Raw genomic sequence first — 26364 nt, 5'->3', positions numbered from 1 at the left:
ATCCTTATTATTGGAAGCTGAGAAAGACACATGATTAAAGTATTGGAGTGCCAATGAGGTAGTACAACTGAGGTGCCTGGGCACTATCCATGTTCTTGGTGGTCTAATATAGGTGTATCTAAGACCCAAAGCTCTGAGACTAAAGAACTAGCCCTGAGAATAGAGTGCTAAGGACAGTGTATTGGTAGGAAGGTCCTAAAGGACCAGGGACCAAACCTAAGGAAAGCAACAAAGGGACTTAGAAGATGATTCAGAAAAGGCAAAACATAGATGTTCAAGAGATAAGGCAAAAAGCAAGAAAGGGGCTGGGCATGGTGACCTGTAATTCCAGCTACTCAGGAGGCTGAGGCAGGAGGTCCACAAATTTGAGGCCAGCCTTAGCAACTTAGCAAGACCCTAAAAAAAAAAAACCTTGGAGGCCAGGTAACTCATGGTAAAGCATCCCTGGATTCAATCCCTAATAAATAATAAATAAAAGGAGCTGTGAAAAGCCAGGGGAAGAGGGTAGCTGCAGATAAAACTGGGAGATTCCCTCTTCTCACCTAAATTCCCTACATACACTTCTTTTTACTTAAATTTATTTTTAGTTATACACAGACACAATACCTTTATTTTTTTAATGTGGTACTGAAGATTGAACCCAGTGCCTCACATGTGTAAGGCAAGCACTCTGCCACTGATCCACAATCCCAGCCCCTACATACACTTCTTAAGATTCTCCTCACACAAGTCACTGAGTGACTCAGTCCTTATGTCTGCTAAGGGGTTGAATTCTTACGTAATTGTGGATTTAAGACTTCAAGGTATCTGTATCATTCCATATTTTTTTAAAAAATATTTTTTAGTTGTAAATGGATTTTTTATTTTACTTCTTTATTTTTATGCGGTGTGAGGATCAAACCCGGGGCCTCACATATGCCAGGCAGATGCTCTACTATTGAGCCACACCTCCAGCCCTTCATTCTTTATTTCTTATAAGATGTGAGAATGAGGCACACAGCTAAAGTTCCAGATTTATAAAGAAGCAAAGTTTATTAGAACAAAAGGCCACAAAACATGGAGATTTACTGGGGAGAAAGTACACTAAATTAATGTCCTCTGGTCACTTATGGAATGCATTTTCCGACTCCATCACATGGAAGTGTAAAGATTTTGACCATTAGTCCTCTCCACCATCTTCACTTTCAAAGGGAATACAAGGGATCCGATTGCCCCAAGCGGGGCTCCGAGGTGGGCTGGAGTGTCGGTTTGTGGCGGATGCACTTCCTGTGTCTCTTGAGATGAGATTTCTGCCTGAAGCCTTGCCCGCAGGCCTTGCACATATAAGGTTTCTCCCCCTTGTGTGCCATCTGATGTGAGATGAGGTGTGACTTCAGGATAAAGCCTTGGCCGCACTCTCGGCACACAGAAGCCTTCTCTTCTGAGTGTACCTGCTTATGTGTGATTAAGGCCGACTTATTGCTGAAGCCTAGTCCACACTGCCTGCACATGTAAGGCTTCTCCCTTGAGTGCTTCCTCCTGTGCCTAATAAGCCCTGCCTGGTGACTGAAGCCTCGCCCGCACTCCCGGCACACATACGGCCTTTCCCCTGAGTGTGTCCTTTGGTGTGCAACGAGATTTGACTTCTGGCTGAAGCCTCGCCCACACTCCTCACATACCATGGGCTTTTCCCCTGAGTGTGTCCTCTGGTGTCTGATGAGATTTGATTGCTGGCTGAAACCTCGACCACAATCCTTGCACACGATTGGCTTCTCCCCTGAGTGAATGTTCTGATGTCTGTTGAGGTGTGACTTCAGACTGAAGCCTCGCCCACACACCCCACACACATATGGCTTCTCCCCCGTGTGCGTCCTCCTGTGAGAGATGAGGGTTGAGTTCTGGCTAAAGCTGTGCCCACACACCCCACACACGTAAGGCTTCTCCTTTGAGTGTGTCCTCTGGTGGTTGACAAGGGTGGTCCTCTGCCTGAAGCATCGCCCACACTCCTTACAGGCATAAGGCTTCTCCCCCGAGTGTGTCCGCTGGTGGGAGATGAGGTTTGACCTATCACTGAAGCCAAGGCCACAGTCACTGCACACGATAGTCTTCTCCTCTAAGTGCGTTCTCTGATGTCTAACGACAGCTGACTTTTGGCTAAAGCCTTTGCCACACTCCCGGCACACATAAGGCTTCTCCCCCGAGTGTGTCCTCTGGTGTATGATGAGGTTTGACTTCTGACTAAAGCCTCGCCCACATTCACTGCACATATAAGGCTTCTCACCTGAGTGTGTCCTCTCATGAATGATGAGGGTTGACTTGCGGTTGAAACCGCGTCCACACTCCCTGCACACAATGGGTTTCTCTCCAGAGTGTGCCTTCTGGTGTCTGGCAAGGCTTTTCTTTAGACTGAAGCCTTTCTCACACACGCCACACACATAAGGCTTCTCCCCTGAGTGTATCCTCTGGTGACTAAGGAGGTTTGTCATCTTGCTGAAGCCTAGTCCACACTCTCCACAGTTGATGGTTCCAAATCCAAGGACTTCTATCCTCTTCAGCAATTTGTCTGTTTCCTCAGGGTTCCCTGTCTGAGCTGGGCTGGCCTCCATTTCTACCCCTCTGATGCCATTCTGAGAGCTGACTGGCTGCCTTTGGGGTGGCTTGGAAAAAGCTCCCAAAGACCTTTTTTTTATCCTACCAAACAAAGGCTTGGTCCCTCCTCTCTCCTGGCCTTCTGCCTGATCACTCCAGGAGCTTCCACCAGAGGCTTTCTGCTGCTGCATCTGGTCCTCCAGGCATGGATCCTCAGGCTCAGCATGACTTTCTGCACACAAGCACGTGAAGATCCAGGGGGGATGATTACACAGCACCTGCTGCACAGGGAATTTCTGACTGGAGAAATCCGGAGGGCACAACGGACCAGGCTGGAGTTCTGGCTTTGCTTCTGCTGCAGAGAAAAAAACTGAGTCAGAACAGAGTCCTCAGAGGGACAGCCCAAACAATCTGCCTCATCTGATGGTGAGTCTTGATCCCATTCTTTAAAATGCTTCAACTGAAGTGCTACCCGACCAAGACTTCTTTAATACGACCTACTTTCCAGACCATACACCACACATCTTCTACTATAATCCAAAACCCACTACAGAAGCGAGGCTATAAAAGCATCACAGGCAGTTCAGGTATGTAAATTGGGCCACAAGCCACAGCCTCCACATAATTACCTTTGAGCTCACAATTACACACTGATAGGAACCCTGTCTGTAAGTTTTTTGTTTTTTGTTGTTTTTGACTGACAGCTATAACTGTAAGACCCGTGAAATGTCTTTCCCCATTTCCCTGGGATGACAAATGGACAAAAAGAGAAGTCATTCAGACTGTCCAGAGGACCCTAGACTAGAAAGTAACATAAAGAGACAGTGTGTGAGGGGCTGGGGATGTGGCTCAAGCGGTAGCGCGCTCGCCTGGCATGCGTGCGGCCCGGGTTCGATCCTCAGCACCACATACCAACAAAGATGTTGTGTCTGCCGAAAACTAAAAAAAAATAAATATTAAAAAAAAATTCTCTCTCTCTCTCTCTCTCTCCCCCCTCTCTCACAATCTCTCTCTAAAAAAAAAAAATCTTTAAAAAAAAAAAAAAAAAAAAAAGAGACAGTGTGTGAAACACTCTGAGGATCACCATCCACTGACAAATATGTAGAGAAGAGTACTTTGTGTCAAAATTTCTACAAGGCAGTAGGCCCTCAGCATAGAACAACACAAATGTAGTCAGACAACACAAACTAACTTTTGTGTTAGTTAGATGCTCCCTCCTGGTGCCCTTGACCAATCCCTAAGAACTGTTAATTTCCATAATTAATGTAAATTTCTCCCAGTAATCACTGTAAAAGAAAATTTTCCAGGCTGGGGACATAGATCATGGTAGAACACTCACCTAGCATGTATGAGGCCCTGGGTTCAACTCCCAGCACAACGGAAAAAAAGAAAGAAAAAAATTCCTACATAGTACTTCTTGTGTAGGAAATGTTAACATTAAATATATTGTTTCATTGCTGTTGGACCTAGTCAGCTAAAACAATCAATAACCAAGCAATCTGAGAGGGATAGATCTTAAGTCTACCTAAAAATTATTTTGTGAGCAATAATGAAACTTATTAGAAATGTGTACCCATCTAGATTCCAGAATGATTCTCTTTACTGAATGTTATTTTGCTCTAACTGAATTATTATAATTAGCATAATAATTAACTGATTATAATTAGTATAATTACCCTTTCCTAACACTTAACTCTTTCCACTAAGAAAAGTATGAAACGAACACCTTCCTTTAGTGTTTCAGTGCCTCACAAGTAAATAGCTCACCTTCTTTCCTTTCAGTAGCTCAAATGGCCTTTACTTCAGACTTGGATGACAGGATGAATGAGAAACCACTGATCTGGCCTGATGCCCATCTCTCCCCAGTCTTACTGCTGTCATGCACAGTATCTAGAATTGGTTGCCCAGTGGTCCCTTCAAGACTGTTCTCAGGAGTGACTGAACCCTGACTGCTTTCATTGAGTTCTCACTGTTTATTTTGCTTAATCTAGCTTGTCTGAAGTTCCACAAGTCATAACTGGTTTCATATTTCTATTTCTGGCCAGCAACTCCTCGAGAGTATGGTAACTCTGGAGTGGGTGGAGTTTTTAGATTTGATTTGTTGGCTCTTTTTCCTCTTGAATAAGACAGAAGGAAAGCCCATTGCTGGTATCTCCTAGGTCAACATTCATACACATTAAATCACAGAGACATGGTAAGCAGATCTTTCGGCAGTAGAAGGAACTCCTGGTGTCTGTTCTGGATAAGTTGGGTGACTGTGATTTTGATACAGGAAATACCCCTACCCATCCTAATGGGGACCAAAGTCTCTGATATGTATACTAACTTCTGTGGCTACACATAATATGGCAGGCTTTTTATTATTATTTTTTTGGGGGGGTACCAGGGATTGAACTCAGGGGTACTTGACCACTGAGCCACATCCACAGCCCTATTTTGAATTTTATTTAAAGACAGGGTCTCACTGAGTTGCTTAGTGCCTCGAAGTTACTGAGGCTGGCTTTGAACTCGAGATTCTCCTGTCTCAGCCTCTCAAGCCGCTGGGATTACAGGCTTGTGCCATTATGCTCAGCAAATGGCAGGCTTTTATTTCCACAAAACATAATTTGGAATTACAGTGGCCTCTTAAGAAAAATATTAATTTTTAACATGGTTTTAACCTCTATATGGAATAATAGAAGAAGCAGGAAAAATGAAATTTCAATTCTCCATTGGTCAACCTTTTCAGTTGGTTGTAAAATTGGCCATTATGTGTGCACTTTAGGAATATTTAGTCTGAGAAAGATTGAACACAAATACTATCAAATCAATTAATCCATTTATAAAATATTGTAAATCTATAGGTGTTCCTGTACTGATAGATTTATAGAGACTAGTGAGTACTGATACAATTGTAAATTTTTAAAAACCAGAATATCCATAAAAAAGGAGGGCTGGGAATGTAGCTCAGTGTTAGAGGACATGCTTAGAATGCACAAGGTCTTGGGTTCAATCCACATTGCCAAAATAAATAAGTGAACTCCTAATGATTTTGATGGTTTGGTTTCTGAAGGGAATTTTCTTGATGCAGCTGGACAGCTAGTTCTAAATAAAAAAGTTGCTGGGCTCATTGGCAACACCTGTAATCCCAGCTGAGGCTGAGGCAAGACCACAAGTTTGAGACCAGCCTTGGCAATTTAGTAAGAATGCTGTCTCAAAATAAAAAAAAAATAAAATAAAATGTCTGCACATGTAGCTCAGTGGTAGAGTGTCCCTGGGTTCAATCCCCAGTACCTCAAAACAAAAAAAGAAAAAGAAAAATATTTAACTTTAGTTAAGTTAGGAATCATGATTATCAGGTTACACTGAAAGAATGAGAGACACTCGGGGCTTAAAAAGAACTTTAATAGCTGGCATATAACTACAAAAGGGGAATTAATATTTCAAAAGTTCAGTAAAGTCTTGAAATTAGACAGGTGAAGTGTCTCTTTCCTGACTTCATTACAGTGTAAATACAGCATTAATATAACATTTTATTGATTAAAAACACTTGCTTCGATTTCTTAAAGTTAGTTTAATTAAATTTCTAAGACTCTACTGATTGAAGAAATCATAAGCTAAAATTACACTCAGAAATGTTTAATGTTAGGAGAATGTAGACATACATGTCCAAAGAATGTAATTTGCAAGCAGTGCCAGAATTTTTGGAAATTTATGGTTCCTCTACTCAAAGTAGACTCCTGAAATAGAATATTTTCCAAGCAATTTTAACATCAATACTGATCATGTTCCTTTTCAATTTCTAAGATCTCTTGTTAGATAATGAAAATTAATATTTTTGTTTAAAAAAACTAATAAAAATGAATATATTTACTATGGACATGTTTTGAAATGTGAATACATTGTAAAATGGATAACTCAAACTAATTACTATGTATTACCTCCTGTAACTATCATTTTGTGATAAGGACATCTCATATCTACTCTCTTAGTGATTTTCAAGAATTCAATACATTGTTAATAACTATGGTCACCATGTATACAATATATCTCTTGAATTTATTCCTATCTGAAATGTTTTATCCTTTGACCAACATCTCCCCAACTACTTCTCACTCACCTCCAACCCCTAATAACCACCATTCTACTCTGCTTCTGTAAGTTTGACATTTTTAGATCCACATAGAAGTGTGGCATCTGTCTTTCTGTGTGTGGCCTAGTTACTTAACATAATATCCTCCAGTTCATCCATGTTTTTGCAAATAAATCTGTTATGCTTATTTAACATTCTGATCAATGAAGTAGAGATGACTCCGCTTTTTGTGTACCTACTCAACTTGTTTTAAGAACTCTGATATTGCCTTTCCTCAAACCAAGTATTAAATATGTAATGATAAAACTGTTACAATGTATTTTACACCTAAAATAAGAAGTCTTTTCATCCGTACACCTATATTTTGGGTTTCTAAGATAAATGCATGGGAAATCACAAAGATTTGTTTCTTGGATTTGTACACCATTCTTATGACTTTAATCTGCTCAACACTGTTGTAAGAGCTGTGATTTTTCTTTAAAAGATCTTTTAAAAAGATATCAGAAAGAGGGGCTGGGGATGTGGCTCAAGCGGTAGCGCACTCGCCTGGCATGCGTGCGGCCCGGGTTTGATCCTCAGCACCACATACCAACAAAGATGTTGTGTCCGCCGAGAACTAAAAAAAATAAATATTAAAAATTCTTTCTTTAAAAAAAAAAAAAAAGATATCAGAAAGATAAGTTAAACTTTAAGCCAATTATAGGTATAGGTAAAGTGCTAATTATTAATATAATTATGCTTTCAGATTGAGGAAAAAAACGTATAAACGTACAAAGGCCAGGGTATATGGCATTCACTCATTCTAGAATGCACACTCAGAACAGATAAAGTCCCTACCTTCTCTTGCTTTCTGTCCCACATTCCTTCCATATCCTTGACTAGACCTACTACCTCTTCCCTCAAGCAGATGGACAATTTTTTCAAGCATTAGAGTTGAGTCAATGTCCTTGTTTCAATGCGACTTCCACATCCTTGCCTACCATGCATCTACCATCCACATGCCTCTTGATTTCACACCTTTCCCTGCAGACTTGGTAACCTTCTCACATCCTCTCCATCCTCATATTCTAAACCCCAAAGTGACTGTATTTGGAGACTAGGCCTTGAAAGAAGTAATTAATGTTAAATGGGTCATAAGGGTGGATCTTAAACCAAAAGGATTGGTGTGCTTATAGAAAAACAAAGAGACAACAAGAGTGTATGAGCATAGAAAAAAGACCACGTGAAGACAAGCAAGAAAATGGCCATCTGTAAGGCTCAAAGCAACCAAACCAAGGGACACTTTGATCTTACACTTCCAGCCTCCCAAACTATGAGAAAATTAATTTCTGGGCTGAACTAACACAGATACCCTGATTTCCTCCTTTCCTACCCAGGTAGTAAAACACCTATTCATCTGCCTCACAGCCCCTAAGTGTCATGAAACTTACCAGTTGTTATAATAAGTATGAAAGGATTAAAGTCCCTATTAAAAGACAACACCACTTGGTTTGACATAAAATGCAATACTAGTGACATGCAGATGCTTAAAAGCAAAACACCAAGATCACATTATTGTCATGTAAAAACAAAAAGCTGAATAAAGAAATACCATACCAAAAATATACATAAGAAAGTAAGGTGCTAAGACAATAAGAAATAAAAAGGAAGTTATGAAACAAAGAGAACATTAATGTTACGTACTTCATTAAAAAATGAGAGAAAATTGTCATAAGCCTTTACACATATAATAAATACAAAGCAGTGAAATAAAGGGCAACTGAGAAATAGGTGAAGAATTTGATATTAATTGCAATAACCATGATGAGCTTTATGACACCCGCAAGCAGTTGAAAATCATAAACAAAACTTGAAAAATAGCAATAGTTTCTATTAAATATGTTATACTTCCTTAATTTTAAGACAGAATTAATTGTAAGGCTGTATATTAAATTTAATAAAACTGAGAGGAAAAAATTTCTTGCCCAAAAAAATACACCTTTTGTTCCTTCCCCATTTTCTCCCCTTGTTACGTGTACTTATTTTATGAACGGGAAGCACAATATTAACAAAGGAATTTAAAAAATTAAAACTCTTACACACACATTAAAGTTACCTATACCTTTATAATTTAAAACAATGCAAATAAGAAAAAAATTCTCAGCAACTTCTTGCTCCACCCTCTAGGATTCTATCCCCATACAGGCAACTACTAGTAATGGTAAATAACAACAGATTTCTATGCTCACAAAAACATATACTTTTTCAAAAACTTCACTTTTACTAACAAAAGACTGAAATGAATAAAATACATTATGCAAATTTTTCATTTAATAATATAATCATTCAGTATCAACCATTTTTCAAAAGAGGTAAAGAAAAACTTGCTTATAATTAATGAACAGAAAATGAAAGAAAATCACAAAAATAGAAAATTATAAAGCTAAATGAAAATTACAGAACTGAAAAACATCTTAAAAATATTACTGGTGAGAGTCAGTAAAGATGGCAGATGAAACAGTAAACTTGGAGAGAGAGCAATAGAAATTATCCAATCTGAAGAATAAAGAGTAAAAAAGTTCTATAAATTTATAATTTTTGATCCAAAAGGGACGAGTAAGAATATGGCAGAGAAAAATATATGAAGAAATAATATCCTAAACGTAATCACAACATAGTCAAACTGTTGAATGCCAGAAATATAAAGAACACATTGAAAGTAGTCAGAGGACACAAAGAAATTATATTCAGGGTAAATAATGATGCAAATGACAGCAGACTTTTTTACTCATTATAATGGTGGGCAAAATAGTATCTTGTCAACATTGGTGGACCTTCATTTTATTCATTTCTTTATATGTAGTGCTGAGAATTTAACCCAGTGCCTCACACATGCTAGGCAAGTGCTCTACCACTAAGCCAAAACTCTGGCCCTCAAATAGTATCTTTTAAGAGCTAAAAAAATAACTAAATAACTGTTATGGTTTGGATGTGAGGTGTCTCCCAAAAGCTCATGTGTGAGATAATGCAAGAGAGTTTAGAGGAAAATTTATTTGATTGGGTTATGAGAGTCTTAACCCAATCAGTGAATTGATCCCCCAATGGCATTAATTGAGTAGAAACTGAAGGCAGGTACGATGTGGGTGGAGGAGATAGGTCATTGGGGGTGTGCCTTTGGAGGATATGTTTTGTATCCGGTAAATGGAGTCTCTTTCTCTCTCTCTGCTTTCTGATCATCAATATGAGCCACTTTCCTCAGCCACACTTTTCTGCCATGATATTCTGCCTCACCTCGAGCCCTAAGGAATGGAGCCAGTCTTCTATACCTCAGACCTCTAAAACTGTGAGCTCCTAAATAAACTTTTCCTCCCCTAGAATTGTTGTCAGGTATTTTAGTCACAGCAGTGAAAAAGCTGACTAAAACAATAACAATCTAGGGCTGGGGATGTGGCTCAAGCGGTAGCGCGCTCGCCTGGCATGCGTGCGGCCCGGGTTCGATCCTCAGCACCACATACCAACAAAGATGTTGTGTCCGCCGAGAACTAAAAAATAAATATTAAAAATTCTCTCTCACTCTCTCTTTAAAAAAAAAAAAACAATAACAATCTAGAATCTATATCCAGTAAAAATGTCCTTCAATAGTGAAAATGAAATAAAGACACTTTTGGCAAAATCAAATATGAGACAATATAATGCCCCCTACATCACAAGAAATGCTAATGGACTGTTTAAGGCTAAAGGATAATATTAGGGGAAACTCAAATCTTAAAAAATAATAATAAAAAAAACAGAAGAGAACAGAAAATGTTAAGTTATACTGAATAAGTATAAAAGACGTTATTTCTCTTAGTTAAAAAGTAAGTATATAAGTGATTAAAATAAATATTTTAACAGTATAATAGGGAGTATGTAATATGAATGGTAAGTTGGGAGGAGGGGTAACTATATCTGTGAATTGTATTGCTCTTAAATTTTATATGAAGTGTTAATTCAAATTAAGTAGAATATAAAAAGTTAAGATTGTATATTACACTCCCTTAGAGCAGGAATCAGCCAACTTTTTCTTAAAGAAAGTAAATAATAGGACTAGGAATATGGCTCAATAGTAGAACACTTGCCTAGCATGCACGAGGCCCTGGGTTTAATCCCCAGTGTACCCCCCAAAATAAGAAAGTAATAGTTTAGCTGGGCGTGTAGGCCCATGCCTGTAATACTAACACCTCAGGAGGCTAAGGCAGAATGGCAAATTCAAAGTCAGTCACAGTGACTTAACAAGACCCCCATCTCAAAATAAAAAGGCTGGTGATGTAGCTCAATGTTAAAGTGCCTCTGGGTTAAATCCCAAATATGAAAATTAAAAAAAAAAATTAAACCTTTCTTAGCTCTTTTTTTTTTTTTTTTTTAAGAATTCCATTTCAATTTCTCAACTGGCTTTTTATTAGCTTTCCTTTCTTCTATTGGGCTTTGCCATCTTTCTCTAGGTCTGTTTTTGCTACATTCTTGAGTTAGCCTCAGTGAAAGGACAAACTCAGTGAAAGGACAAAAGGGTCCCAGGGGAGGAAGGAGAAAAGAGACACCAGGAAAGCTCCAATTAGAATGAAAATGGAGGTCTGAAGGGAGGCTGTACCTGGCAATCTGAAAGGCAGTCCAAGAAGTCAAGAGAACAAATTCCCTTCCCAACACCTTATCAATGTCTCCTCTCTCCCAACCCTGCCCTCTGACAGTTCTGTGTCCCATTTCCCCAGTGTTCTCCCACTTACCTGGACAGGTAGACAACAGACATTTTCTTTCTTCCCTCCATGTTTCTTTCCCTTGCTCAAGCTGGGTGATGAGTTTTGGTTTAGAAAATGGAATTCCTGCTCTCAGGAAAAGAAAAAACATGGTTGTTGGATGGAGTCAAGGGTCCATTCAAGAACTGAGTCAAATGGTAGTCATCAAGAATACAAACAATAATAAATGCTGGAAAGGATGCAGAGAAAAAGAAACACTTTTACACTATTTGTAGGAAATTAATATGAAGGTCCCTCAAAACTCTAGGCATGAAATCACCATGACCCAACTATACCACTTCTCAGTATTTATCCTAAAGAATTAAAGCATACTAGAATGATATATGCATGCTCGTGTTTACAGCAGTACAATTCACAAGAGCCAAACTATGGAACCAGTCTAGGTGTCCACCAATGGATGAATGGATAAAGAAAATGTGGTATATGTGTGATGGATGACAAAAAGAGGCCTGAATGTAAAATAAATTATAAGAACACTAGCAATGGCTGGTTGCGATGCTTATCTATAATCCCAGGATCATGAGTTCAAAGCCAGCCTCAGCAACTTAAAGAGGCCCCAAGCAACTCACTTCCTGTCTCTCAATAAAATATAAAAATGGGCTGGGGATTTGGCTTAGTGGTAAAGCGACCTTGGGTTCAAAACAAACACACACACACACACACACACACACACACACACAAATAATAAACTAGTACCTAGGAAAGGAAGAATTACCCTCCCCTTTCAGTCAGCTCTTCAGGAAACCTGAACCTAATTAACACCATAGACCCCTACCTTTTAATTGTAAATAACAACCTCTAGGAATCTAATTGCACCTCTGGAGAAAGGAAGACTCTGCTTCTGTAAACAAGTTCCCCTGCTAGAAATCCAGCCCACTCTGTCTTCTATTGTATAGACTAGAAATTATTTTATGGCAACCGATAACCTATAAATGTTGTGAGAAACTGGAGATGGGGGCTCAGAATTTGGAGTCTGATCTCCTCTAGGCCCATTGGCGTAAAATAAAGTTTGAGTTCTCCCACCTTCCAAGTGCCATTGCAGCTTTTTGACTGGTCTGATTTCCACAACATATATACATAATGGAGTTTTATTCAGCCATAAAGAAAAATAAAATTATGTCATTTGCATGAAAATAGAGACCATTATTTTAAGCGAAATAAGTCAAGTTCAGAAGGTCAAGGGTCAAATGTTTTCTCTCATATGTAGAAGCTAGAGAGGAAAAAGGAAAAAAAAAAGTGGGGTGGGGTGGGGGAATTTCATGAAAATCAAAAGGAGATCAGTAGAATTAGTAAAAGGGACCAGGGGGTAGGAGAAGAGAAGTTCTGGGGAGTGATCTTGGCCAAATTATATTGTTATATTGCTTGTATAACAAAAAATCCTACCATTATATACAACTATGCACCAACATAAAATGCGGGGGGGGGGAAAAAAGAATTCATAGTCAAACTGGCTGAGGACCTTCAAAGTGTAGTACAAAAACCTGAAAATAGTGGGGAAGATTAACTCAGATGAGAGCACACTGATTCTATTCAATGCCAGATGGATAAATGCCTATTAAAAAAAAAAAAAATTAAGTTAACTTAAAAAAGAGAGCCCAGCCTAGAGGAAAAGGTCTAGAAATGCAGAATATTACAACACACACACACACACACAAACTATTCATTTCCAATTCTATAAAATGAAACCTTTCCCTGAGGAAACAGGGAACAAAAGGCCTTTGCTTTCTAAGTCCTACCCCAAAGGCCAAGTCAGAAAGCAAGATGGCTACTTCAAGCTTAGCCCAAACTTCCCAGCAGTAAGAATGTAAGTTCTAAGAGATACCACACTTACCCAGAGAGACCAAGTTGCTATAGTTCTCCAGCATCACCTCCTTGTACAGAGTCCTCTGCGCAGGGCTCAGCAGGCTCCACTCCTCCTGGGAGAAATCCACAGCCACATCCCTGAATGCCATGTGTGCCTGTAACACAAAATAGAGCCTGCTCTCCTGCTTGCTCATGGCTCAGGGTGAGAGCCAGGGAGAAGGCTACTCTGGGGAGGCAATGAAATATACAGATCCTGCTTTTGACTGCTGCCATGTGTTCCAAGACATTTAAATCCCATGTCTACTCAGCCAGCAGCATTTGTGAGCCTACATACTCAAGGTCCTCAGTGGACTATCTGGGGTATACATGTGAAAATAAGAGTCCCTAAGTTTGGGAAACTTTAGATCTAGTCAAAAAAAAACAAATGACATTAAATAACAATAAAGCACAACAGACTTTTTGAGTTTTAAGAATTTAAAAGAGGGGCTGGGGATGTGGCTCAAGCGGTAACGCGCTCGCCTGGCATGTGCAGGGCACTGGGTTCGATCCTCAGTTCCACATAAAATAAAAATAAAAGATGTTGTGTCCACTGAAAACTGAAAAATAAAATTAAAAAAAAACAGGAATTTAAAAGATCAGGGCCTAGCTCAGCGGTAAAGTGCTCACCTAACATGAGCAAAGCCCTGGGTTTGATCTCTAGTACCACAAAAGAAAAGGAAAAAAAAAAAAAGAATTTAGAAGATCAAATAGGTATCATATTAGCATTAAAATAGCTGTGTGATTAAAGTTCATACAGTTCCACACTGGCAAAGACTAATCTAAAATTCAGTTTTTCCCCAAATCCCACAGATCTCAGCTTTTCTAGCCTGAAGCACAAGTCGGGAGTGGTGAAGTATTTGAACCATAGTGTTTGGGTTTGAGGCCCACCTCTGCCACTAATGTCTCAAGATTTCTCAACTGTGAAACAAGAATAACAATACATTAAACTTCTCAGGCTGAGGATGTAGCTCAGTGACAGAGTACTTACCTAGCATGCGTGAGGTCCTGGATTCAATCCCCCCCCCCCCCCCCCCCCCCCCCCGTCACCAAAAAAAAAAAAAAAAAAGAAAAGAAAAGAAAAAAAATTTCCTCCTCATACTAGATACTAACAGTGGAACTTCTTTTACCATTCAATTAAAAAACTAATCTCCCCATCCTGTTCTAATCCCCCTGCTTAGTTTTATTCTTTTTATCTCCTTAGTACTATTTCAAAATGGAAGACACATTGGGATGAAGTTTCCTAATACTGGGCCTGGAACTGGTCTTTAAATGGATTCACAACATTGCATGACCATCATTGCTATCCATCTAGAGAACATTTTCAGCACCTTCCATAACTCAAACTCTTTAATCAATGAACAATAACTTCCTATTCTCTCCTCCCCCCAGATCCTGGTAGTGACCATTTTATTTTCTGTCTCTACATATTTGGTTATTCTCTATACCTAAGATAAGGGGATCACACAAAGTTATGTTTTTTGGTGAAAGGCAGCCCAATGCCTTCTGCTTTCTGAGATTTCTAAAAAAATTTCTGATAATCTCATCGAGGATCTCTTGAATGTAAGGCAGCTTCCCCCCCCCCCACTGTTTTCAAAATTCTTTTGATGATTTTGGCTTTTGATGTTTTGATTATAACATGTCTTGATGTAGGTCTCTTTGAATTTATCCAGGTACTGGGGATTGAACCCTGGGGCATTTTACCATTGAGCCATATCCTCAGCCATTTTAAATTTTTTATTTTAAGACAGGATCTCACTAAATTGCTTAGGGCCTCACTAAGTTGCTGAGGCTGGTCTCAAACTTGGTCCTCCTGCCTTAGCTTCCCAAGTTGCTGGTACTACAGGACCGTATCACAGTACCCAACAATGTTATGTCTTCTTGTGTTTGGCGTATTTCACATAGCATTTATCTTTAAGATTCATTTACATAGAAGCATGCACTCAGAATTTCATTCCTTCTTCACTGCACTATTCATACTATATTTTGTTTATTTTATCAATGGGCATAGTTTCCAGCTACTGTGAATAATTCAGTCATACACACTGGTATATAAATATTTGTTTGAGTTCTTACTCTCAATTCTTTCGTGTATACATCCAGAAGTGGAATTACTGGATCAAATGGTAAGCTTACAGTGAACATCTAAACCATGGCAGCCAGTACGCATATGTAAGGATACCATCACTAATCATTACAGAAATGTAAATGAAGACCACAAGGACATACCACTTTACACCTATAATAATGGCTAGTACCAAGAAAATAAAGTACAGAGAAATAAAAATTAGCAGATGTACCATTTTCCACAGCAGGTACACCATTTTATATTTTCACTAGCAATGTAGGAGGACTGTATTTTATTCCATTGGTCTCTAAATCTATATTTATGCTAGTATCCTCTCTGCATACAGAGGTTTTTAATTCTTTTTTTTTAACCTTTATTTTATTTATTTATTTTTATGTGGTGCTGAGAATCGAACCTAGTGCCTCGCACGTGCTAGGCGAGAGCTCTACCACTGAGCCACAACCCCAGCCCAGGTTTTTAATTCTCAAAGAACCAATTTCAAGTGTCATTAATTTTCTCTATTATTTTTCTTTCCTTTTCTTAGATGTTACTTTACAAATTTTTATTTTTTATCTTTTCTATTTAGCTATACATGACAGAATGCATTTTGACACATCATACATAAATGGAGGTCCTTCTCATTGTTCTGATTGTTTTTCTCTAATATTTTTCTGTTCTTTATATTAATTGACTCTGTTCCAATGTTTATTATTTTTCTTTGTACTAGTTTTAGATTTAGTTTGCTCTTACTTTTCTAATCCTCTATGTTTTAAAAAAGATTACTGCCTGAAAATTTTATTTTTTAAGGCTAAGCAAAACTTCACTATAATAAACACACATGTACGTATATACATTTTTTCTATTCTTCTTTGAGCACTTTAAAAATATCAGCCCAATGCCTTCTGCTTTTTGAGATTTCTAAAAAATTTTCTGATAATCTAATCAAGGATCTCTTGTATGTAAGGCGGCTTTTTTCAGCTGTTTTCAAAATTCCCTTGATGTTTTTGGTTTTTGATGTTTTGATTATAACATGTCTTGATGTAGGTCTCTTTGAATTTATCCTACTTATACTTTGTTGAATTTCTTGAATGTTCATATTCATGTTGTTCATCAAATTTGGAAAGTTTCTTGTCATTATTTCTTCAAATAATTTCTCTCCTTTTTTCTTTCTCCTTTCCTTTTGGTAATCTCACAATGTATATGTCGGTCCACTTCCACTTGATCATTTTCCACTTGCTCCATAGACTTTATTGACTCTTCTTCTGAGTTCCTGACTTAATTTTTTTTTTTTTTTTTTTTTTTTTTTTTGGTACCAGGAATTGAACCCAGGGGCACTTAACCATTGAGCCATACTCCTCAGCCATTTTTATTTTTTATTTTGAGATAGGGTCTGCTAGGTTACTTACAGTCTTGCTAAGCTGCTGAGGCTGGCTTTGAATTCATGATCCTCCTGCCTCAGTCTCCCAAGTTCCTGGGATTACAGGTGGGTGCCACTATGTGGATATGATTTAATTTTAATTGTCCTATCTTCAGGTTTGCTTTCTTTTGTCTGCTCAAATCTGCTCCAAAATCCCTCTAATGAATTTTTCATTTCATTTGTTACACTTTTCAGCTCCAAAATTTCTTTACATCTCTTTATTTACATTTATATCTTGTTCTTACATTATTTTCTTAACTTTGTCCACATCCTTTAGGTCTTTATGAATCTTTTCAAGCTATTTTAAAGTCATCTTCTGGTAAGTCTATATTTCCTATTGACCTATTTTTTTCCCCTTTGAATGGGCTATATCTTTTTTAACGCCTTGTGGTTTTTCTTGAAAATGGAATATGGCAACTATGAAAGACAGATTCTCCCCCTTATTCAAAGTTTGCTAGGTTTTTGTTGTTTTTAAATTGATATAGGGTATCTCCATCCTAGGATTAGCATGAGGTATAATGTTATACCTTCCCATAGGTGTACATAGTGACCTTCTAAATTACCCTATAGATGCAGTTGCTTTTTGTCTTAGTCCTGAAATGCCTGAGATTTGAAAAAGGAAAAGTAAAGGGAGGGGACAAGTGGTGACTCCTTAAATCTCCAGGAAGTCACTTTAGTTGGTGAGGGTTGGAACAACAGCAGACCATCTCTGTGATCAGGAAAGGCAATCAGAACACAGATCCTTGATACCTGGAATATAAAATCCTTATATTCCACCCTGATGCAAGCTGCTCTGGTTAACATGTGCATGGCTGCTGCCACAGGACCAAGAGGATGGGGACAGACAGTACTACTACACTAAGAGCTGATATTAACTGTGATATACCATTCATGCCATTCCCTGGAAGCTGAAAATTTCAGCTACACTCCTCCAAAACAGGTACATCTGAAAGATTCCACCAGCACAACTGTGATGTAGGTAGGGAGACAGATTACGAGTTCTTCCTATTCTGTTATTGTGATGTCACTCTAAACCAATAGAAGTTGTGAAGCTGAATAAAGGAATGTATATACTGTACTCTGTCTTATACTACAGATTGTGTGTTGCTCAGTGCTAATACTAGGTTAATCACCAAGTCATGGATTGAGCAGAGAGGGATGCTGAATAAGGGTTTCAGTTAAGATGATTTGTAACCTGAAGTGAAGCTGAGTATCAATAAGGCAGTCAAGACAGGAGAAGCGAATGTATCCATCCTTTGATAGCCAGTATGGAGACAGGAAACACTCACCATTCCCCTGGCTCTCCGGGACCCTGTGGCCACTTTTCCTGGACTCCCTAAAGAAGGATGATATTCAGAAGGTAGATCTGGGTAAGGAAAACAGAAATGAGAGGGTGTCAGGTAGAAACACTCTTTCCATGAGTGTGGCAACCCTATATGTGGTAGAGCAGTGGCCAAAGGGAAGTGTGAAAAAGCAAGGAAAAGGTAGTCCTTGGATACAGCAAGTTAAAGGAAAAAACAAGCAAGGATGAAAATGTGAAGTCTTGCAAAACAAAATATTAAAAAAAAAAAAATCAAAGGACACACAAGCTTTCCTTCCCTTGTAACCAAGCAGAAAGTACTACTTTGTTATACTAATAAGAATTTTCCTGAACTAGAAAAATATCTCAAAAACACTAGACTGCCAATCTGTTTACAGAAATGCATACATGAAATCATCACCTATAAAGAGAAAGAAAATGAGAATCCAAACAATTCAGTTAAAGAAAATTTCACACATACAAAAAAATTATACTGAGACAGAAAAATCCATAATAAAACCACGACTTCAAGCTGAATAAAATAGTCTCAAACATTTCAGGATATAAAATAGCATTTTGAATCCAAAATCCAAAATCAAGAAACTAAGATGCAGGCAAAAAGTGAAATCAAAATAAGATATGACTGAACTTTAAAATAAACCCTCCTTGTAGGATTACTGCATGCAAAATGAAGTCTAAATTACAAGATGTCCAAGGAAGAATAGATTTAAATAAAAACATGATGGGCACTTAAGAATAACCAGAAGAGAATTAAAAAATGAAATAAAGACGTAAAAAGGATCAGAGAGAAAAAAGATAGAATGAAAAACAGACAAAGGAATAACAGTAATATATTCCTAAAAACAAAACAAACAAAAACAATGGAAAAAAACAAGTATTTAAAAGTATAATTAAAGAAACATTTCAAGAATAGATAAACTGATACAATGGAAAAGCTGACTGGTAACTCTAAGACATAGACTAGAAAAACTATCAGATTTTAAATAATAACAACAAAAACCCAAAAGGATTCTAAGCAAAAAATACCAACTACCATCACATTTTTCAAACTCATAATTCAACTATTGTACATTATAGGTGGAAATGTACACCTGCCTGCAGGTTACAATGGATACAGCCACAAAACAGTCTGATGGTTCCTCAAAAAATTTAAAATAGAATTATTAAGTGACCTCCATGCCACTTCCAGTTATACAATAGAACTGAAAAGAGTAACTCGAATGAATTGTTTGTATACTCATGTTTATAGCAGCATTATTCATAACGCCAAAAAGACAGAAACAACCCAAGTAACAGTAAACAGATGAATAAACAAAAAGTGGTATCTGCAGATAATGGAATATGGTCTGAAATAATAGCCTGAAAAGAAAGGAAATTCTGAAACATGCTACATGGATGAACCATTAAGATATGCTAGGTGAAATAAACCAAAAATGTAAATATTCAAAGTAAGAAATGACAAGGGAAATAAATATTGAGCCCTAAAAAACTGTTTTTTAATGGTGCTGGGGATCAAACCAGAGGCTAACACATGCTGAGCAAATGTTCTACCATTGAGGTACATCCTCAGTCCACAAAAAAAAAAAAAAAAAAAGAATTTTAAAGTCATATTAGATCATTTTTCAGAGCTCTATACAAATAAGTCTGTATACATAGATGTAGTGAACAACTTATCAAAATTAACCCTAGATAATCAAACTAAACCTTCAAACCAGATTATCTCTATGCTCCAAAAACTGTCTCAGATAATTGAAAAATAAGAAAAATTTTATCATTATTTTTATAAAGCAAGGAAAACAGTGGAGCCAAAACTTGACAATATTCAAAAAAAAAAGAAAATTATGGACTAATTATCACTTACAAATATTGAAAAAAAAAATCTAAGTAAAATATTAGGGCTGGGTGCAGTGGCATACACCTATAATCTCAGGAGGCTGAGGCAGGAGGATCACGCATTCAAAGCCAGCCTCAGCAAAAACAAGGTGTTTACCAACTCAGTGAAACCTCTTCTCTAAATAAAACACAAAATCCGGCTGGGGATGTTGCTCAATGGTTAAGTGGCCCTCCCTTCAATCCCTGGTACCACCCCCCGCAAAAAAAATATATTAGGAAGGAGACTCCAACATCACAATAAGAAAATATTTCACCATGACAAAGTGAAATTTACCCAGACTGGTTCAATATTAGGAAATTTATTATTATAATACATCATATTTGCAGACCTAAGGAGAAGTCATAATTATCTCCTTCTTGTCCAGATAGTCAAACAAAACTCAATACCCTAGGGAATGGGAAAGGGTAAGAGAAGGGAGGGTGGACATGATCAAAGCTTGATATAGGTATGTATGGAATGCCACAGTGAAGTCCATTAATTTGTACAATTAATGTTTTAATAATTATATTAAAAAACTAAGTAACTATTAGTCACTTAAAAAATCCCTCAAGAATATAAGATTGATGAACTTTTAAAATTCTTTATTTAGAACTAATTTTAGACTCACAGAGAATTGTAAAAAATATCCATTTCCATACACTCTTTACCCAGCTTTCTCTAATGTTAATATCTTAGAAAACCATAATACAATGATCAAGATGAGACACTTAACATTGACACAATACTATTGACTTAATTAAACTTTGCCACTTTTTTCAATAATGTTCTTTTTCTGGTCCAGAATCCAACAGAGTTTCTCATATTTCATTTAGTTGTCATGTATTTAATTTCTTCTCTTCTGCAACAGATCTGTGATGTTTTTGAAGAATACCCTCCATTTTGGTTTGTCTGATGTTTTTTCATGATTAGAATGAGATTATTTCCCTTTAGGTTACAATACCTCAGAGGCTGTGATGCTGTGTCCTTTTCACTGTATCACATCAATGAGTTCATATTGGTATGTTTGGTGATGTTAAACTTGATCTTGGCCACTTGGTTAGGGTGGTGTCTACTGGGTTTCTCCACTGTAAAGTCACTAAATTTCCATTTATAATGAATAAAGATACTTTGAAATTATGCAAATATTCTATTTCTCTTCAAACTTCCACCCACTGATTTTTGGCATACTTCTATGAAATCTGTCTGTAATAGTTTGTTTTATTTTCCTCTTTCATTCCAAACTCATTAATAGAATTCTATAAGCAAGATCTCCCCCATTTATTTGTATTCCATTATTTATTTATATCAGTATGAGTTCATATTTTATCCTAGGGTTTTTAATATAATATTGTTATTATTTTGCTGTTCAAATTATTCCAGCTTTAAACACTGGGTGATTCCTTCAGGTTGGTTTCATATCTGCCCTAGCCAGTAAATGTGACACAGATGACAGTATGCCACTTGCAGGTTTCAGTCCTAGGGATTAAACCCAGGAACTCTTTGCCCCTAAGCTATATCCCTAGTCCTTTTTATTTCTTACTTTAAAATAAGGCCCTGCTAAATTGCTATGGTTGGTCTCAAATTTATAATCCTCCTTCCTTAGCCTCTATAAGTAGATGGTATTACAGATGTGTGCCACCATGCCTGGCTTTACAGGTTTAAGTCATAAGAATGCTAGAAAGCTTTCACTCATGGGAGCCCTAAGAAGTTCAAGTACCCTACAGAAACATGCAGAGAGGCAGAGGCTCAAGGACTACATGGAGGATAAGGCCAAGTACCGAGTTGATCCCAGTCTTCCAGCCAGCCAACCTACTAAGACACCAAATGTGTGAGGATATAAATACTGAGTCCCCAAATGACTGCAGTCTAAGTGAGATCTGTAACTCAGAGCACAGGAACCACTTAGCTAATGCAGGTAATGTAAAGAATTAGGTGAGATTAACATGGTTGCTCTTCTAAATCACCAGGTTTTAGGTTAGTTGTGCAGTAATCACGTAATCAATAATCAGAACCCTTTCAAACATGTGGTGCCTTCCCTCTTCAGAGTTCTTAATGATAAAAGCACACTTCCCATCATCCATGTGCTTACCCTGCCACATCAAACCAGTTACCAAGGTTGACTGATTTTACCTCTGCCAACTCTCCCCTCACCCTTACCAATTGAGACACTAGGACAATGGCAAAAGCCTCCTGACAGTCTCTGAAGACCACTGCCCAATGTGCTAGTCTACTTCATCTATTACTCCCAAAATGAGCTCTATATACACAAGGTTGACTCATTCTTTTGTTCAGTAATTATTTATTGAGCTTCTAAGATGTGATAGGCACTGTAGCAAATACTGGGCATATGGAAGTGAACACAGACAAAAATGCCTCCCTCAATAAAATTAAAGTCTAAAGGGGAAAGATGGGCACATGAAATAAATCAATAAAACACACTTTATCAGTAAATGATGAGTGACTTGAAGAGAAGTAAAGCATAGAAAAAAAGCAGTAACAGATGTAGGACCAAATGAATTAAAACAAATTTAAAAAAAAAATTCGTAAAAAGTGGGGCCACTTTCAAATTTCGGAATTTTAAATAGGGTGATCAGGGAAGGCGTTTCTGAAATGATTGAGTAAATATCTGAAGAATGTAAGGGAGTAAACCTATTAGACAAGTGCAAAGACCCTGATGAAAGAGTCAGGCTGGCAAGTGAAGGAACAGATGGATGGTTCACTATATTTGATGTGGTATGACTGAGATGGAGTGATGGAGATGAAGTCCAAAGTCCGAACTTGTAGGATACTGGTTTTTTGGTTTTTTTTTTTTTTAATATTTATTTTTTAGTTTTCGGCAGACACAACATCTTTTATTTGTATGTGGTGCTGAGGATCGAACCCAGCGCCGCGCGCATGCCAGGCAACCATGCTACCACTTGAGCCACATCCCCAGCCCCGGATACTGGTTTTTAACCTTGGTTGGAATGAAAAGTTACTGCAGAGTTTTAAGCAAATACATATCATGATTTGATTTATATTTGAAAGCTCCTTGTGGCTGCTGTACTAAAATCTTTGGCAGGTAGGTTGGGGGAGTCCAGAGATCACCTGAAGGCAACGATCCAAGTGCACCCTTACAACAGCAACCTGGACTATGGTAGAAGCATCAGGGGCTGGAGATTGTTAGAGGTCAGACTTGCTTATTATAGAGTTTGTAAGAGCAAGAAATACATTAAGGATGACTGCAAGGTTTTGAGCCTGAGCAATCTGCCAGATCTCAGACAATCTGTCAAGTTACCATGCAATTTACAAGGAGTTTCCAGGTCTCTGCTTCCTTTTAAAGAACTATCTGTATCTCACTAGGGTGCAGCATGTTTGAGGTAGTGATTGGAATTTATTATTGGATACATTAAATTTAGACTGTCCATGAGACATCCAAGTGGAAATGTGAGATAGACAGTAGAAGACTAAGATGTGGAGTTGACAGTAGAGATGTAGGCTGAACCTCAGAGAGATGGCATCTAAAACCTTGAGATTTGATAGTACCAGCAATAAGAGAACACAGTTGGAGAAGACAAGAGATCTAAGAACTGAACACAATAGAGGCTTAAAAGTAGAGAAGGAACCAGCAAAAGGGACAGAGGAAGAGTACTCTCTGGAAACCAAGAGCAACTGTGTGAAAGGATATTTTAAAGAGGAAGTAAGCAACTATGTAAAGTGTTGCTGACAACTGACCATGGATTTAGTCACAGGGAGAATAATGGAAACATTAACAAGGTTATTTTTGATAAGTAGGACTGAAAAAGCTTTATTGTAGTTTTTGAGAGATGACAGAAGGATAGAAATGGAGACAGCAAAATAGACATACTTTTTTCAAGGAGTTCAACTTTATTGGAAGCAAATGCACAGGGCAAGAAAGTGGAGAATAGACAGAAGGATAAGGTGGTATAGTATGATGACATAGAAAAGGAAAAGGAATCAAGGAGTATGCATGGGTGGAACCAAAGGATGCAACTGCCATCAAATCAAAAGTTAAGTTTGGAAAGAACAGGAAAACTGAGAGGCCCAGGTTGTGTCACGAAGTAGAAATTACTGTAAGAGTAGAGACAGGCAGAGACAGGGTAAACCATCAAGAATTCCAGATGCTTCTCTCTCTCCTGCTTCTCACCAGGGCTGTTTTAACTGCAGGAAAAAAACAACTGGGGAAAATTAAATATGGACTGGGTAGTAAATATTAATAATCATTAATTTTATAAGGTGTAACAATGAAATTATACATGTTAAAATTATAAACATCAAAATAAAATTATACATATGTATATACATCCTTATGTGTTAGACATGTCTTCTCAAGTTAATTTGCAGGTGAAATGATAAAACTGGAATTTGCTGTAAACTACTCTAGCATGGAAAAAAATAAGTAAGGGTACTGGAAGACACAAGAACTAAACGCTGACAATTCCTTTTTTTTTTTTTTTTGGTGGTGGTGCTGAGGATTGAACAAACCCACCGCCTTGTGCATGCAAGGCAAACACTCTACCAACTGAGCTATATCCCCAGCCCCAGAAACGCTGACAATTTCACAGCAACAGAGAAGCCGTGGAAATGAGAAGCCTGAAAAATGCTGAGAGGAGAAACCTAAGGAATTATGAATGAGGACACTAGATTGGACTATCTGTGAAAACTGTCACCCTTACAACAGGCCTGTTTTCCTATAGGAACCAGCTGGGTCTCTGATCCTAGATGACAATAGATGGCAAAGTTGAACAAAAGAAACCTATTCACAAACTGAGATGCAAAAGGTTAAGTGGCACTGACCTGAAGCTGAGCAGTCAGGAGCCCAGGAGTCCTTCCTTTCCCCACCAGGCAGTCTTCTCTAGGCAGCCAGGGGTCACATGAGGCAGAACAAGAATAAAAAGCATTCAGGAAAGTTGGTGGAAATCCTTAAGCTGCAACAGGGTAGCACCACCTCTTCCTTAAAAGTATCAGGAATGGACCTGCTACAGAAGGAAAGAAGAATTATGAGCAGCTTCCCAAGAACAGAGCTGAGATGTTAGTCTAACAACCTGCCCTGACAAAATGTTGACACCATGCATGAAGTGTTCCTTTCTACTACTATTAATGAAAGGTAAAACTTACAGAGCACTTAGTGTATACCAGAGTCTATTCCAGGTATTATATGAATTTTATCTCATTCTATCCTCACAACATCCCAATGAAGTAGATGGTATTACCATTTTACAGATGAAAAAACCTGAAGCCCAGTGAGATCAGTCTCTTGCCCAAGGTGACAAAACTATAAAGTGACAGCCTGTAGAAATCAGACTGTGGAGACAAGGTTGTAAGAACTCTCAGTGTGTTCAACTTTGAGATGAATTACCTTTGGTCATGTAGAAGTTAAGTGCTAAATCTGGATGACAAGTCTGTGGAGTTCTGTTTCTGGCTATTCGAAATTTCTCCATAATAAATCTTTAAAATGTTGTGATTTTTATTGTCAGTGAAAAACTTGCCAAATGGACCCCAGCTCAACCTCCTCCTCCAAGGCGAATTGGAAGCCAATGATAACGCCACTGTGGCCACTCCACAATCGGTCAAACCTGAACGTGTTTGGCAAAGCCGAGGGGTGGTTGGATCCGAAGGCCACCAGCCCCCAAACGACCCAAAGCCTGGGAACGCTGGGCCCTAGAGACAATTCCTACGCACCACTTAGGAAGTATCAGACCCTGAAAAGCCTACTTACTCAACCCCACCGAAACGATTATGGCATCAGCAATCCCTTCTTCCAATACCGGGATCCCAACCAAGGCCACCACCCACAAGAACCCCAGGACAGAAGGTCAGAGCCCTGCACCCAGCTACTACCCGGTTCGCGGTTGAGGTTCACCTCACTCATTCGGAGATGCGCACCCACACCCCCAAAATAAGACATCCGGGAGAGGATGGCCTGATCCACGCCAGCGCGTCCCCTCCTCTCCCCGCTTCCCTGCGCCATCCGCACGGTCCCCAGGCTCATCCCATAGACTAGCCTTTCAGGACCTTCTTTTCCGGGCAGAAAAGAACACCGCCACTGCAAGAGTCCCTCGGAAATCTCACTCACCAGCGCCACCAAAGAACAAGGGGTCTCTCCAGCCACCGGCTGGGGCTCTTCTTCATCAGGGCGTCGGGACTACACCACCCAGAATCCTCGGCGTGGCGGGGACGGGGGGGGGGGACCACACCTCCCAGGATGCTCAACGCAACCAGAAGCGCGCTGACGGCCGGCAACTCCCATTCCAGTGGCTTCCAATCGGTCTGTCTTCAAGCAACGTGCGGCGATCTTCTGGAGGAAGACCACTGTCGCACCCCACGTTTTCTTAAAGGCATGATCACAGGTCATGTAAAAGCTCCTAAAAGAGGCTTCTCCCCATGCCGTGACTCTCCCTGAACGCCTCTGCCTCAAAGACTACACTTCCCATTGA

General features: G+C 38.6%; 1 protein-coding gene across 6 annotated transcripts; it reads right to left on the bottom strand.

Annotated features, from left to right (window-relative positions):
- Nucleotides 1-1024: 1024 nt before the first annotated feature.
- ZNF133 (zinc finger protein 133) lies at nucleotides 1025-26299 on the bottom strand. Of its 6 annotated transcripts, none has more exons than XM_081291396.1 (6): nucleotides 26004-26299; nucleotides 24725-24906; nucleotides 18023-18099; nucleotides 13241-13367; nucleotides 11380-11475; nucleotides 1025-2920 (listed from the first exon to the last, which is right to left on the bottom strand). In XM_081291396.1, the coding sequence occupies exons 3-6, from the start codon at nucleotides 18023-18025 to the stop codon at nucleotides 1185-1187; spliced, it is 1962 nt and encodes a 653-aa protein (XP_081147522.1). In that variant the 5' UTR covers nucleotides 18026-18099; nucleotides 24725-24906; nucleotides 26004-26299; the 3' UTR covers nucleotides 1025-1184. The 6 variants fall into 6 exon arrangements, with proteins under 6 accessions (XP_081147522.1, XP_081147519.1, XP_081147520.1 ...); XM_081291393.1 differs by having other exon boundaries at nucleotides 1025-2923; nucleotides 26004-26297; XM_081291394.1 differs by having other exon boundaries at nucleotides 1025-2923; nucleotides 24725-24903; nucleotides 26004-26297.
- Between the last annotated feature and the right edge of the window lie 65 nt (nucleotides 26300-26364).

The sequence above is a fragment of the Spermophilus citellus genome (genome assembly GCF_964194105.1).
Source record: "Spermophilus citellus genome assembly, chromosome: 4".
NCBI lineage: Eukaryota > Metazoa > Chordata > Mammalia > Rodentia > Sciuridae > Spermophilus > Spermophilus citellus.
This window is presented reverse-complemented; position numbering and strand designations above follow the sequence as displayed.